Here is a 14685-nt window from a genome sequence, read left to right as displayed (position 1 = left end):
TTGTCTCTGCTGCGATTTTCTGAAATAGCCTGAAGCCTTTTGATGCATGTGAATTCAGCAATCTTTCACTGAGTTCTGCTGGTAAAGTTACTTTTCCAAAATGACTACTTGGAGATTTGCAGGAGTTAAAATGGGGGTTAAAATGCTCTGATATTACTTTGCCCTTGTTTTGAGTCATGATGTCAAACTTATATTGATGAGGATGAGGATGATGGTTGGTCGCACAGTCAGCCAGATGTTTAGAATGGATTTGGCATTTCTATCCACCTACTGAGTCCTTCCCAAGGACCTGGGATAGGTAGATGTGGTTGTTTACCAATATTAAAGGTATTATTATTATTATTATTATTATTTTGCACAATGTCTGGCCTGTTTGTTCTGTGTAAAATCCAGAGGGACATTGCTGGCAAATATTAGGCAAATATGTCCCTAATTAAAGCCGAGTAACACATGCCTCCATTGTGATATTGGGATGACCTAGGAGCATGGGACACAATCTAGTTACAGATAACTATTTATTTTATATACGCACATGTGTATATGTATCTGCAGATATATTCAGAGCAATAATTTTGTTACCATGGTAGAGAATATATGCAGCTCATGGGTGAACTGTTTAACATCCAGCTGTTCTCTCTACTTCGGTGTTAAACAAGCAACTTCAGAGAACACCAAGAACCCAAGAGAATAAGTTTGTAATACACAGAATTCCAAAACTGGATCAGATCCCTTTGGTCAGTTCTGTAGTGACTGTGGCACCATGTTGATGCTGCAGTGTCTGGTGAATTATTTAAACAGTGAACAGTAATATTTTTCTCTTTACCAAAGGCATGTGGACCTCTTTATGCTTATAAATGTGGGCACTCCCATTACACAACAGGCATCTGTTCCAATGTTAGCTCCAATTTTGTGGTTGTGAATTCCATCGCTCCATTGCGAGGTATGTATATATGAAAATTGACCTTGTATCTGTGGAACTTAGGTAGAGCTTGGAAAGAGTCTAATATATACACAGAGTCATGTCAGAAGTATAAACTGTCTTTTAAGGCAACCAGCATTACCAAGTTAAGTAAACTTTATCCATGTTTGTATATTACCTAACTGCTTGCAGCCTCGGAATTCATTTTTAGTATAAACAGGTACATTCTAATAGGTCACAAGTGAAAATCAGTCTAAAAATAATTTTCAAGCCATCGCAGAGAACTAAATTCAAGAAGACAAAATACTTTAAATGTTCTAATAAAGCAACCTCATTGTTTTTCTAATCTGATCATTAGATTGTACGATGTATGCGTACATCAAGGGAGAGGAGCTACCTTATACATACTGAGCTTTTTCCAATTGCTCTGCCAACTTTTGGTGGCAAATCTCCCCAAAATTAGTAACATGGCTTCATGGATTCTTATTTCTGGCCCCTCAAAAGCACAAAAATTAAACCCCATAGTTAAAAATGCAAACACTATCCCAATACCTCTCCAAATTCTAACCTGGGTGCAGCCATACAGACAATATAACCCATCCTCCTTCCATCAATTCTTCCCTCACTGGCAGTTATGATGGTCAGACTGAAAACATACTTCTGAGTGCTAGGTCTCACTGAAATAAACCTGAGAATTGTAACTACTATTTAGTGAGGCTGAAATTTAGTCAAGAAGTGTCATATTCAATATACGGTCTTTCTAGTGGTAGTTTACCAGGTAGAAGTCCCATAGTAATATATGTAGTGTAGGAATAATACAATAGTGAGTGCTGGGTTAGCCATTTAAAACAGCTAAATGCTGCAAATAAAGAATTAGCAGGGAGTAAAATTTCATCATCTTGAGCACCAAGAATGCTTCTGTGGGAAGCATGTCCCAGAGGTGAAAATATTTGGCAGCAGTTTGCCCTTATTATGTCACATTGTGGCTGAATTCTCATATTGTGCCACACCATGGTTTGGTGAATAAACTAAAAGGGCTAGGTTCATTTATATATTCACATTAAAACATCATAAAACCATAGTTCACAAACCATTTGTGACTGAGTTCACACATCATGGTACAACAAACCATATTCTGTGGGAACCAAGTCTGTAAAAATCTTATTATAACCACATGATGTTTCAGCTTCTCCTTCACTTTTCCGATATGACTCTTGATTTTACTGTCAAGGAAGATATTATACACATCCCAAATTTGTCCTTGTATTGTTTTTTGTGAGACACAAAGCTTCATTCTTTGTGCTGATTCCCAGAAGCAGAAATGAAACTATATTAAAAACATTATTTTCAAGATTACTTTTTTAAGCCTTTCTTGGGAAATATGGTTTCCCCCTCACCTTCCTTCTTTCTCCTTTCTTTAACTTGCTTCTTGGTTGAAAACAATTAGAATGAATGCCCTTTCTCTTTATTTTTAGTCTTTTTTTATTCAAGGCCACTTCCGATGTTTCTCTCTTTTTCTTATACATGTGATACTGTACATCCACCCCTACAGTTGGTAGTATAACTCCAGAGCCAGCAAACTATTGATGTACAGTAATTAGATTTAATGAGTCCTAAAAATTGGAGGCATCTGTGATTTCTCCCAGTCACCATGATGTGTGACAACCTGGATGAAGAGTTTGTTTTTGTAATTATGCATTCTGAAATAGCTAAAATGGCTTACAGTGGTCACACAACACACACAAAATAAATATTTGAAGTAGATCTTAAGGAGAATGTCAGTATAACGATCTTAATAAAACTGTATATACTTTAAAATCACATAGTTGTGAATAATTGGAAAAAGAAAATTGAAAACATTCTTTATCCCTGAGATATTTCTTGATCTCCATGTAGCTTGGCATATAGGCCCAGTATACATGAAATACCAATAAACCAAACCACGCTCTCTCACACACTTCCTGTCCACAGAGCTACTCTATACCATGTCAGATCACCACTGCAGAACACCTCAAGATGCCAGAAGCTTTTTAATCTGGAATCTTCCAGACTGGATTAATAGTTCCATCTCCTGCACTGATCAGCTAACACCCTTCAGTTGCAACAAGCTCCATAACCATGGAGTCAGAATATCAGTGCAAGCAGTGAGCCCAGCATTTGTTCTAGAGCTAGAAAAGGCTGAATTCTAGACTGGGAAGAGAGAGAATGACTGGTCCAAAGTAACCTAATGAATACCATGATCCCATAGAAGATAAACCTCATTTCCCTTGTCCAAGCAGAACATCATTATACACATTATCTAGAGGCACTGATTCAAATTATAGCAACTGAACAACTTCATCCTTCAACTTCTGCTTGGAGGTGTTTCATTCCATAGGTCTCTGTTGTATAAACTATTCTGGAAAAAAGATAATAGTCCAATGGAATGAAGAAACTCAGAAAACTTCATGTTGCATATAAATTGCATCTTATGGATCAACTAAAAGTAATTTATTTTGAAATTAAGGAGTAGCAGAGTGTCAGTTTAGTTTTAACAGAAAAACCATTGTGTGCTATGAATATTTCCTTAACTTACATTTCCTGTTGCAGAATGCAAGTCGCAGCTGGATATTGTCATTGTTCTTGATGGATCTAACAGTATTTACCAATGGACAGATGTCACCGAATTTTTGAATCGTCTACTGCAAAAAATGAGCATAGGCCCTCACGATACACAGGTACCCTAAGGCAAATATTCTACATATTTTTTTTATTTTATTTGATCTATAGCATAGCTATAGAATCAAAGATTCTTACAATACTATAAACTTCTCTAATTTACCAATCCTAGGCAGTGGTTATGAAATAGATGAGAAATCTATTTTAGTTTCTTACATATGTCAGATGATGCATAGATATCAAACGGGACTGTTAAGGGTACCACGTCATCTGGAAAGAACGGTATTGCAAACAATCAGCTTGTCAGAGGTTGATTCAGATGTTCATCTCAGCCATCAACAGAAGAAAGAGTAACTTTCCAGTGCCAGTTCAGGCATTGTGCAAAGCCAAGAAACATTTGCAGTTCCAATAACAATATGTGAACTCTATTTTAAATGGACAAACTTGCATTTGGGTACCAAAGATATGTGCATATTTACATAAACACAGAAATGGCAGTGGGAGAGCCATGAGTTAAATGCTATGTCTGTTGAGAAAATCCCATTGCTTCTGTATGAGTGTGCAGAGAAGCTCCTCCTAACATTTATTTCATTGCTTTTCTATGGCCAGCCCAAAGCTATAAAATGTTAAATTCATATTTGGAGTAATGTATGCCATTACCTTCTTCCACAGTGGTTTTTTTTCCCTCCTACTGGCCATTGTAGCTTACAGCCCTGCTGATTCCTGAATATTTTCAAAGTAGGAACCAGAAGCAACTTTGCTAAGCATCCAAGACTGCGGGTGCTGCCACCTGCTGAGATACTTTAATAGTTTCAAGAGACTTTTCAAATTCCCAGTCAGCAATCAGATAGGCTGATAGGCAATTCTGCTGGGTGGATGCTCTTTGTATACTTTCTATTCTTCTACTGTACTGACAGTTGCACTTTGTAGTATAGAAATGGATGGAAACAATGGCTGGGCATAATAATGTGTTTCTGCCCACAGTTGCATGCAGCAGGAACTGGGTACTTAAGAAGTATGTGTGGTAAAAGCAGAAGAGATAAGGTCAAGAATGAGTGGGTGAGCAATGAATGCTGACTACAGTATATACAAAAGTGAGTGACAAATAGGCAAAAGAAGCCCATTGAGGTAGTTTGGACAAAAAGACCAAATGAATGAGGGTCAAGACATAAAAGAAATGTATGAATTGAGAGTAAAGGGAAGACTGAGAAAGTTGTGGAAGCTTATGAGATCTCAGAAATGGGGAAATGAGAAATTCCAAGAACAAAAAACAATGTATGAATCAGCCTGTGGATGTAGTAAAAGCAAGGATGGTTTGCCAGGATAGATAAATATAGTGAATTGGGGAGTTTAAACTAGATGCAGCTGTATTTCCTTTTGTTTCCTCTATCTCATGCCTTTAATTTCTTTTGCTTACTCTTTCTATTTTTGTGTTCTACATAATGTTGCTTGCCTTGAAAGAAATAGTACGATGGGAATATACAATATGTGTGTATGGAAGATAGGACATGGACAAGGAAAAAGTGGTTAAAGAACAATTGAAAGACTATAATGAAATCTCTTAAAATTAGGATTAGTATAGAAAAGGGTTTCTCAACCTTATCAACTTTAAGGTGTGTGGATGTCAACTCCCAGAATTCCCCAGCCAGCCATGCTGGGTAGGGAATTCTGGGAGTTGACGTCCACACATCTTAAAGTTGATAAGGTTGAGAAACCCTGGTATAGAATGACAAAAACATTTGTATGGCTGCCCAGAATTGGGTTTTAAGATGTGCGGCCATGGAAATCTTTTAGATAGACAGACAGACAGATAGATAGATAAACATAAATAAATGTATATGAAGAGAATACATTTAGGAACTGACTCCACTTAAAAGTGATGCATGAGAGCAATAAATTATCTATAGAAAAGCACCAGACAGAGATAAACCAACTAAACTGTTGAAAGCTTTCAGAGAAGAAGCAGCTAAAGTACAAACAGCTGTATGTCAACAAGTATGGAACACCACCATGTGGCATAGACTGAAAAACTGGTGTATATACACACAGTGCCAAAATATTAAGCTAATTCCTTACACAAACAAAGGTTTGCTTAAGATCTTACCAAGAAGAATAAAGTCATACATGGGCAGAGAAATGTCAAATGAGCAGGAAGGTTTCAGAAAAGGCAGAGGAATACATGATCAGATAACTAACACAAAATGGGTATTGGGAGAGCATTTAAGGTTTTTGAGAGTGCAGGCCATGCCAGAACGCCTGATTATTATTTTGAAGAACTTTTACAGTGAAGAAGGTTACTGTAAGGGCGGAGTTAGGAGAAACAGAATAGAGAGACAAGGACACACATTGCCCCCATATCTGTTTCGCTTCTATATTGGATATACTCTAGGAATGGTGTGTTTAGAATATATAACAGCTGGAATCAAAACTGGAGGTCAAACCAAGAAAGTTGAAACCACGCCACTCTGTTAGACAAAGGTAAAAAGCCTCAGAAAAACTAAATAGGAAAGTACAAAGGGAAAATAAAAAAATCTAGATTAATATTAAATATTAAGAATAGAAAGATAAAATGAACCAGCATGCTTTGTGAATTCACAGTTGAGTTGAAGAAGTATAGGTGAGGTTTTGTTGTCTTAGGCTCAATAATAGATAAAGGTAGACTTTGTGCTGGAGAAGTAAAAAGGAGATTAATCCTATGGAGGAAGGTAATGACGAATTTAGGTGACATCATGAACAATAAAGTTATTTCTATGGCAATAATGATCAGAATATTTAAAGCAATCCTTTTCCTTGTGATCATGTATGGCTGTTAAAGTTGGATATTGAGAAAGAGAAAGAGCAGGAGCATCCAAAGCAGTCTTCTCTGGCTTTAAAATGGTGGGTGCAGCCAGTGATTGAAACCTCACCCCTTTTTATATGCTTGCAAAGTATGTGAGACATGTTTAAAAGGATTGGAGTTTGATTATCTGGTCACACCCACCATTTTGAAGCCATTGATTGTTGCTGTGGACACTATTGGAAATTAAATCTTGAAATTACAGATTTCAAAATGAAATCAAATTAAATTACATTCCTGTAATTTAAATCTTCAAATTAAGAGTACCATATTAAGTGTACCATGCATTGCAAGAACAACAGTCGATCAATCCTGAAACAAATCAATTCCAACAACTCACTTGAGGCAAATGAAAAGCAAGCAGAAGCTCATATATTTGATGCTTGTTATGCTTGAGAATTATGAACTAGAAAAAAATGCAATATTGAGGGAAGTAGAAGAGGAACACAATGTGGATGGACATGATCATGGATATCATATACCGCATAGTACAGTCACATTGCTTGAATGGGGTGGCCTTATAAGTGCATAAAGTGCATTAAATAAATAAATAAATATCACTCATATTTGTCAAATGCAACTTCTTTATTTATTTTACTCATTACTGTGACTTCTATGCCACTTCATTCTAATGTTAAGGGGCTTACAAAGTCTCAACAAAATGAACAACCAAGATATAGTAAAATACCCACCAAATTGGTCTGATAGAACTTCACTAATATTCACATCCCATATTACACACAACAACCTCCTCTCTCAACTCAGGAGAAATATTTTAACAGTTCACATACAAGCCTCTCAGTCCCCAAAAGACTTGGAAAAGCCAGGTCTTAATCAGTTTCCTGATTCTTAGTAAGGCTTACATTCCTCACTTTGATAACATCAAAGAGAGCCAGTAAACAAAGATGTTTGTACTAAAAGGGATGAGTTATAAAACAGATTGAAAAGCACATCTGTAAAACTGAAAGCTAAAAAGTAAACTGGTCCAGCTATAAAGGGATATGTCTAGATAGATCATATTGATCTTCAGTCTTTTAATATTATGAGAGTTTTAATAATGGATAAAGAGATAAATATGCCAAGTCAGAGTACATTAGCACCCAATGGCTGGACTGAGCAGCATACTCAAAGTATCAAAGCCAAGCATACATCTGAAATAAGCTAATGGATCATTGAGTAGCTCACATTTCTACCAGAACCCCTCATAACATTAAGCAGGTGAAAATGAAGAAAAGGGTACTTATTTGGAAAGTTGCCATTATTTTGGAACATTTCACCTTTCTTTTACAAAGGAAATTGATCAGCAGTTACGGGTACCCACTTGTTGGTATTTGCCAAGAGAAGCAGTGACACCGATATACATGGAATACACAAAAATCAAGCTGACTATATTATTAGTTCAAAGTGGTGGAACAGCTCAATTATAACAGCAAAGTTATGGCCAGGACTTGCTGTGGAACAGATCATGTGCAGGTTCCAAGTCAAACTGAAGTGAAATAAGAAGCCAACCAGCTTCCACAATATGGTTTTGAGCATATATCCATCATTTTCAAGGAGAACATCAGGAATCACTTTGAAGTGCTGAACTCATTGATAGGGAATCAGAGGAACTGTAGAATGAAATCAAACACATTGTTTCAGATGAGTGTGGAAAGAGACTGCCAAAACCAAGAAACAGAAGAAAGCACTGTGGTCATTAATATGTTGGAAGGCTATAGGAATTGATGGACATTTACAGAGGAAGAATCAGTAAAAGTTGTAACCAAACTATGAAGCAAATCTGGAGAATGGCCAATAGATTGGAGGAAGTCAGTCTACATATTGATACCAAAGAAAGGAGACTGAACAGAGTATGCAGACTATTGTACAATTTCACACATTAACAAAATAATCATCCAATACAGATTAGAGCCCGACATAGAAAGGGAGATGCCAGATGTTTAAATTGGTTTAGAAAAGGCTGAGGAACAAGAGACATTATTGCTAATGCACACTGGATAACTGAGAAAGCCAAAGAATACCAAAAAGAAGCCAGCATGTGCTTCATTGATTCTAGAAAGGCCTTCAGCTGAATTGACTGTTTAGCTGTGGAATGTCCTTAAGAAAATGGGAATCCCAGATCATCTCATTGTCCTCATAAGAAACCTATACAAAGACAGGAAGCTAAAGACTGGGTGGAACATGGTAAAACAGACTGGCAAAGGAGTGAGACAAAGCTGTATGTTCTCTCCTTATTTATTATCCTGATGATGAATATTGAGGGAGTCTGGATTGGAAGAAAATTAGTGTGGTTTAACAATTGGAAGAAGAAGCATCAATAACTTGTCTTACAATAATGACACTACTCTGATAGCTGAAAATACAAATCATTTGGAAGCTCTAGTAATGAAATCAAGAAGCACACTGGAAAAATATGATCCTAATACTAAATATAAAGATCAAACTAACAGCAACATGTCTAAGCCACCAGCTGATAATGAAGATGTGATGGTGGTAGATAGATTCTGCCTTTTAGGATCAACCATCAACAGTAAAGGAAGAGTAGACAAGAAATACACCATAGAATAGCACTCGATAGGGTAGCAACAAAGGCCTTGGAAAAGATATTCAGACACCATTATGTGTCTATACCTACAAGGATCAGAACTGTGGAGGCAATGGTTTTTCCTGTGACACTGTGGAAGAGAAAGTGGGATAGAAAAAGTACTGGACATTTTTGAATTTTGGTTTTGGAGAAGACTCCTGGGAACCCTGTGGATGGCTAAGAAAACAAATGAATCATAGAACAGACCAATCTGGTGTTCTCACTTGAGGCACAAATGACCAGGTTTATAATCTGGACACTTTATGTGAAGATCCAGCTCTCTGGAAAAGTCTGTAGTGCTGGGAAAGGTGGAAGGAAAGAGAAAAAGAGGAAGACCAGTGATATGATGGATGGAGTCAATTACAGCAGCAGGGGGTACACTGCTGGAACACCTGAAAGGATAGTTTGTGGACAGATCCTCCTGGAAAAATTCTGTCTATGTGATCACTAAGAGTCAACATCAGTGTAATGGCATATAATCAGTCAATTGATCAATTACATTCTCAAATAAGTAGTCTGAATTTAAGAATTATCCATTAAAAAAACAAAAACAGAGCAGGAAATAAGTATTTGCCTTGGACTAAAGAGAAAACTTGAATATATTAATCTCCCAAGCTACAGGATTCTTTTAGTATTCAGCTTGGACTTGTTTTGCATGTGGATGACCATATCTATTTACATGATAATTTTGAGCTTAATCATATATAGATTTGTCGGAAGTCAGTCAGCATATAAAATAATAATAATAATAATAATAATGAATAAGATGATGAATGCTAATCTTGTGGAGTATGATTACTTGATTGTTCAAGCTTTGTTTATCTTTTCACCAGGAATGGTTAAGCCCTGGGCTAATAACTTTTTCAAGCCTTGTATTCAATACTAAAATGATGCAAAGTTACCAAATTTTTGCCAAATTCTGTTGTTTTTTAATTTAAAAAAAAAAAAATCATTACAATTTTGGGAACTGTGTTTTGTCAGAGGAGACAGTCATGACCCATGTTCCACAGAAACCAAGAGGCTTTCCTTGAACAAGTTAGAATCAGTTGCCATGGCTTGTTGAAGAATGAATAAGCCAAATTCTTGGTTTATATATTATATACCAACTATGTACAATTCTTGGCCATTGCTGTCCGAATTTATTTAGCTGCTTCAGGTGGAAAGAAGAGCCAAGTCTGTGTAACTGAACTCTGTCCAACAGCTTGTTGCTTATTCTTAGTAAACTGCATTTTAACAACTCTGGTTTACCATGTAAAACAAATCTAATAGTGTGGGTGGTCTGCCGTCTTCAACTGAAGGGTAAATTCTTCAGTTGCTCTCTTGTGACTGATGGTGTTATTGTGAAGATTTCCTAAGCAGAAGGTTATGCATTCCAGGTTGGGATCATTCAGTATGGAGAAAATGTAACCAATGAATTTAATCTCAACACTTATACAACCACAGAAGAAGTGCTTGTAGCAGCAAAGAACATAAAACAGAGGGAAGGACTCCAGACCATGACAGCTCTTGGCATTGAAACTGCCAGGTAGGTACCTGCAGCCTTATGAATGGGTACCAACCTGCATAAGGGACCATGTGGATCTTCCACAAGCTTGCCCATGTACAACTTGATTTTAAGAATATAAGGGGAGCCCTGCAAATTCAGACCGAAGGCCTACATCCTCTCCTCATTTAGCAGCTGTGGTCTGTTCCAGCAACTTTGTCATTAAGCAAAATGGTCACTAAGCACACATGTGAGGGAGAGAGAGAGAGCGAGAGATGCTCCAAAGGTCACTGGTTGCTGCTGTCTCGTTCAGATAAACTTCTCTCCTACATTGTCTTGTGCCTGACCTGTTTTTTTTCCTGTCTAAATGCACACATTGGTCAGAAAATGATCTTTTTATTACTGTCATATTTATGAATAGTCACTAACTGAACTTGTCGCTAAATGAGGAGTGGGTGTATTTAGTTTTGGCAGCTTTTTTCTTCACTGATCTTAATAAGCCACTAAAAGGAAAAAGTGAGGGAAACCCCAAACACTGAAATAATGATTTGGGTTCTCCTTCAACTGATTAAATTACAAGTATTGGTCCATCTGGTCATTCTGAATATGGAATATTTTTTCTGTGCTGACACAGGCTGTAGATAAGCAGCTCCAGCCTCTTTCATGAGATGGCTGCGGTAAAACTGTCAAGGCTATATGTGTTGCCAGGCAATAAATACAGAAGAGAAGCAAGTTGGAGCCAGCTTGGTCTAGTGGTTAAAGCACCAGGCTGGAAACCAGGAGTCTGTGAGTTCTAGTCCTGCCTTAGGCCTGAAAGTTGACTGGGTGACCTTGGGCCAGTCCCTCTCTCTCAGCCCAAGAGCCAATCAGGTGTGGTATGAGAGTTCTAGTCCCGCCTTAGGCCTGAAAGCCGGCTGGGTGACCTTGGGCCAGTCCCTCTCTCTCAGCCCAACTCACCTCACAGGGTTGTTGTTATGAGGAAAATGGGAGGAGGAGGGAGTATTACAATACAAAAACCAACACAGGGGCAGAGTGAGCAGGGGTATATCCTGCATGTGCATGGGATCAGGATTTTCCATCTTTTTCCCTCTGGTAGAATTAAGGGGCTATTGGTTTTGCAGTTTTAATTGTGTCAGGTTTATTAGAGGTTTAACCATGCATATTTTGTGTATTCCCACCTCAAAATAGTAGGAAATCATTTTCAGCAATTAAGCCGCCACAGTTGCGTTGGATACATCATCCCTGCCCATCAGACTGTTTCTTTAAAGGTGAAGAATAGAGGAGGGATCACCTGGTGCTCTTCTTTCCATCTCTGTTTTGTGGCTGTGTACATAAAAGGGTTAAAGCTGGAATAGTGAAAGGCATCCTTTGGTACAGTCCATGTGATTACCCACAGTGCTGCTTCCAGTAACTCTGGAAAGTTTCATGCGATAGATAGAGATAAAGTCGATGATTATTAAATCCTCTTTTATCTCTTGCTGCTGTTTCTCTCTCTCTCTCTCCCTACTTTTGCTGGCCTGTTGTCCAGTTAATTCCTTTTGATGTTTCAATAAACAAACATCAAGCTATATTTTTTGCTAGCTGCACTCAGTGGCATGCTTGCTTGCTCTGATCTGATCTGGACATAGGGATTAATGGGGTGTGTGCTGGGGGCAGGCTAAACTGGAAATTACCCACAGTCATTTTCCAACAAATTTGGCAGCTTAATCAGAGGGAATTCAAGGAGCCCCCCCCAAAAAAAGGTGGGGTGGGGGCTGTCTGCAACTCTGGAGTCATAATTTGTCCACACCAATATGGAACATTTGAATTCAACTCTTCATAATACAAGCCAGGGTATGAAAGCATGACTGGTTCTAGATTAGATTCTAGATTAAGTTCTAAATTAGTTAATTAGGCAGAGGGAGGGCTTCTGCCCTTGTTCCCCTGCTAGGTTTTATTTCTTTCTTGGCACACTCCCACTAGATTCTGCATGAGTCTGAAAGCAGTTCCAGACCTCTTCGTTCTCACAGCCAGCGGTGCCACAGAGCTGATTTTTTTTATTTTGTGGTGTTTATTTCCCCTTATTGGAGGGAACTGTCATGGGCACTGATGGTGAGCAGGAGGGGGCCCCAATCCAGGGGGGAAAATGCATGCGTAGTACTGAGGAGTTAAGCAGCCATTCAAAGAGACACAGATCAGACCCACCTTGACTTTGGGGTTTATCTGTCTGGGTTTTTCCCACGCTTCTTCAGTTTGTTAGGATTTTCTGTCTAATGTAGCAACAATAAAACACTAGAGACCTTTTCCTTGTCTCAGCGTGGTTCCTGACTGTTAGGACAGGAACTCTTGCCTGATTTCTTCCCCCGGATCCTGTGCTTCAGGTACTATAAGAGAAATGCTAGCTTGTCAGCTTTGCAGCTCCCATTCAAAACCCAAGGAAAGGAGTAAAAACAGAGTTTTGTCAGTTCCATGTCACCTCCACTTTGTCACCAGAGTGCACCCCACCAGACTGAGCCCCCCCCCCACCTTTTATTTCTTTCCCTTTGGTATGTGGTGGTAGTGGAGGGATTCTTGTAGTTACAGGATTGCAACAGCTCAGGGCAGAACAGTGATGTTTTACTCACACTTTCAAACTGTTTTTGAAGGTTTGGGGTGTGAAAAGTGTGACAGGGCAGAAGCCTCCTCAGTTCTTCATTTAAAGCTGTTTCTCAAAATGCCACAACTGTTTTCTCTTGATGAACCATTTCTTGGCCACCTATACAATTCAAAGTAAACTCATCCAAAGTGGCTAGTTTTTATTCCCTGTCCCATTTCTGTTCATTACCAAGTGATTTTTGTCTTTATGGCATAACATCTCCCTTTCCTTCTTTGAGGTCCTTTGTCCAAACTCCAAACTCACCAACCCAAACACACTATTATTCTAACATTTCCCTCTTGCAGTGACATTCTGTCTAAATAACACCCCCCTCTGAGCGAGTAAATTGTAGGCTCTCTCAATGGTACCTAGAAGTCTGTTCTGTATACAGAGCATCAGCTTTAAGGAATCACCTACCACACTATTTTTTGTTTTTCCCACTGATTTTGGTATTTATCATTTGTCCTTGTCTGCAGATTTACAGGTTCTCACTCTCTCTTTAGGAAAGAAGCTTTCACAGAAGCTCGTGGCGCCCGTCCAGGGGTACAAAAAGTCATGGTAGTTGTGACTGATGGAGAATCTCATGACAACTTCCAATTAGAAAAAGTGATTGAGGATTGTGAAAAAGACAATATACAGAGATTTTCTATTGCTGTAAGTGATGTTCAGTAGAAAAACCTATACTTTATATCTAGAAATGGTTCGTCTTCCCCTTTCCTCCAATTTGCCTCAAAGAAAGAATCCCCTTTTGATGAGTTAGTACTCTTCCAATTGTAGGTATATGGTAACTTTTTATTCATTACACGTTGGGTCCATACTTCCGTCTAAAGTACATGTTGGGTCTACTTTTAATAACAATGATGTGTACTTCCATTTCTCTTTGACTGCTGAGAATAAGCCATGCTTTGGGAAAATTGTTGCTGCAAGATCACACAGGTCAGCACTAATTGTTTCACACAAGTATTTTTTATTAGGTGTATATCCCAATTTTTGTACAGTAGCTCAAGATACATACATAGTGGACCTCCTCCTATACAACAACAACTCTGTAAGGTAGGTTGGGCTAAGAGAAAGCAACTGGCCCAAAGTCACCTAGTGAGCTTCCTTGGCTCAGGGTGGATTAGAATCTGGGTCTTCCCAGTCCTAGTCTAAAATCTTAACATTTGCTCTTAAAAATAATACTTTTAGATTACCATGTTATATAGCTACATGTAATGGAATTAATGAGTTTGTGGAACTGATTTTTCAAATATGGTGATATTCTACCAGGCAATAATAATTCTGTGTTTAATCCATATAGAACTGGTCAGGGAGATCTCATCCAGGAATAAAGTAAGATCGTATTTCAGAAAGTGATATGGTTATCCTATATAATTTTTTTCATAATATGGATGATATTCAACATGCATAGAGACTGTGGCTCCCAGCATCCGAAATACATTTTGTTTTGGAATTTTGGGTCCTTATAATGCTACACAATTGGAAGGCACCAAGTTAGGGAAGGTCATCCTAGATTGTTCTTATGGTAGGAATCTTCTGATGAACACATGCTTGATCCAGATCGGAATGCTGTTAGTCTGGGCTAACCACT

General features: G+C 38.2%; 1 protein-coding gene across 1 annotated transcript in view; it reads left to right on the top strand.

The window, feature by feature from the left end:
- Positions 1–14685, top strand: part of ITGA1 (integrin subunit alpha 1) — a 97347-nt gene that overhangs the window by 32461 nt on the left and 50201 nt on the right. Inside the window, exons 5-8 of the mRNA XM_063295672.1 lie at positions 829–940; positions 3509–3636; positions 10374–10522; positions 13598–13748. Of these exons, the coding sequence (XP_063151742.1) occupies positions 829–940; positions 3509–3636; positions 10374–10522; positions 13598–13748 (540 nt within the window). The remainder of the gene's footprint in view (positions 1–828; positions 941–3508; positions 3637–10373; positions 10523–13597; positions 13749–14685) is intronic.

This window comes from Candoia aspera, chromosome 2 (genome assembly GCF_035149785.1).
Source record: "Candoia aspera isolate rCanAsp1 chromosome 2, rCanAsp1.hap2, whole genome shotgun sequence".
NCBI lineage: Eukaryota > Metazoa > Chordata > Lepidosauria > Squamata > Boidae > Candoia > Candoia aspera.
Note: the sequence above shows the minus strand (reverse complement) of the source record. Positions and strands in the feature narration are given on the sequence as shown.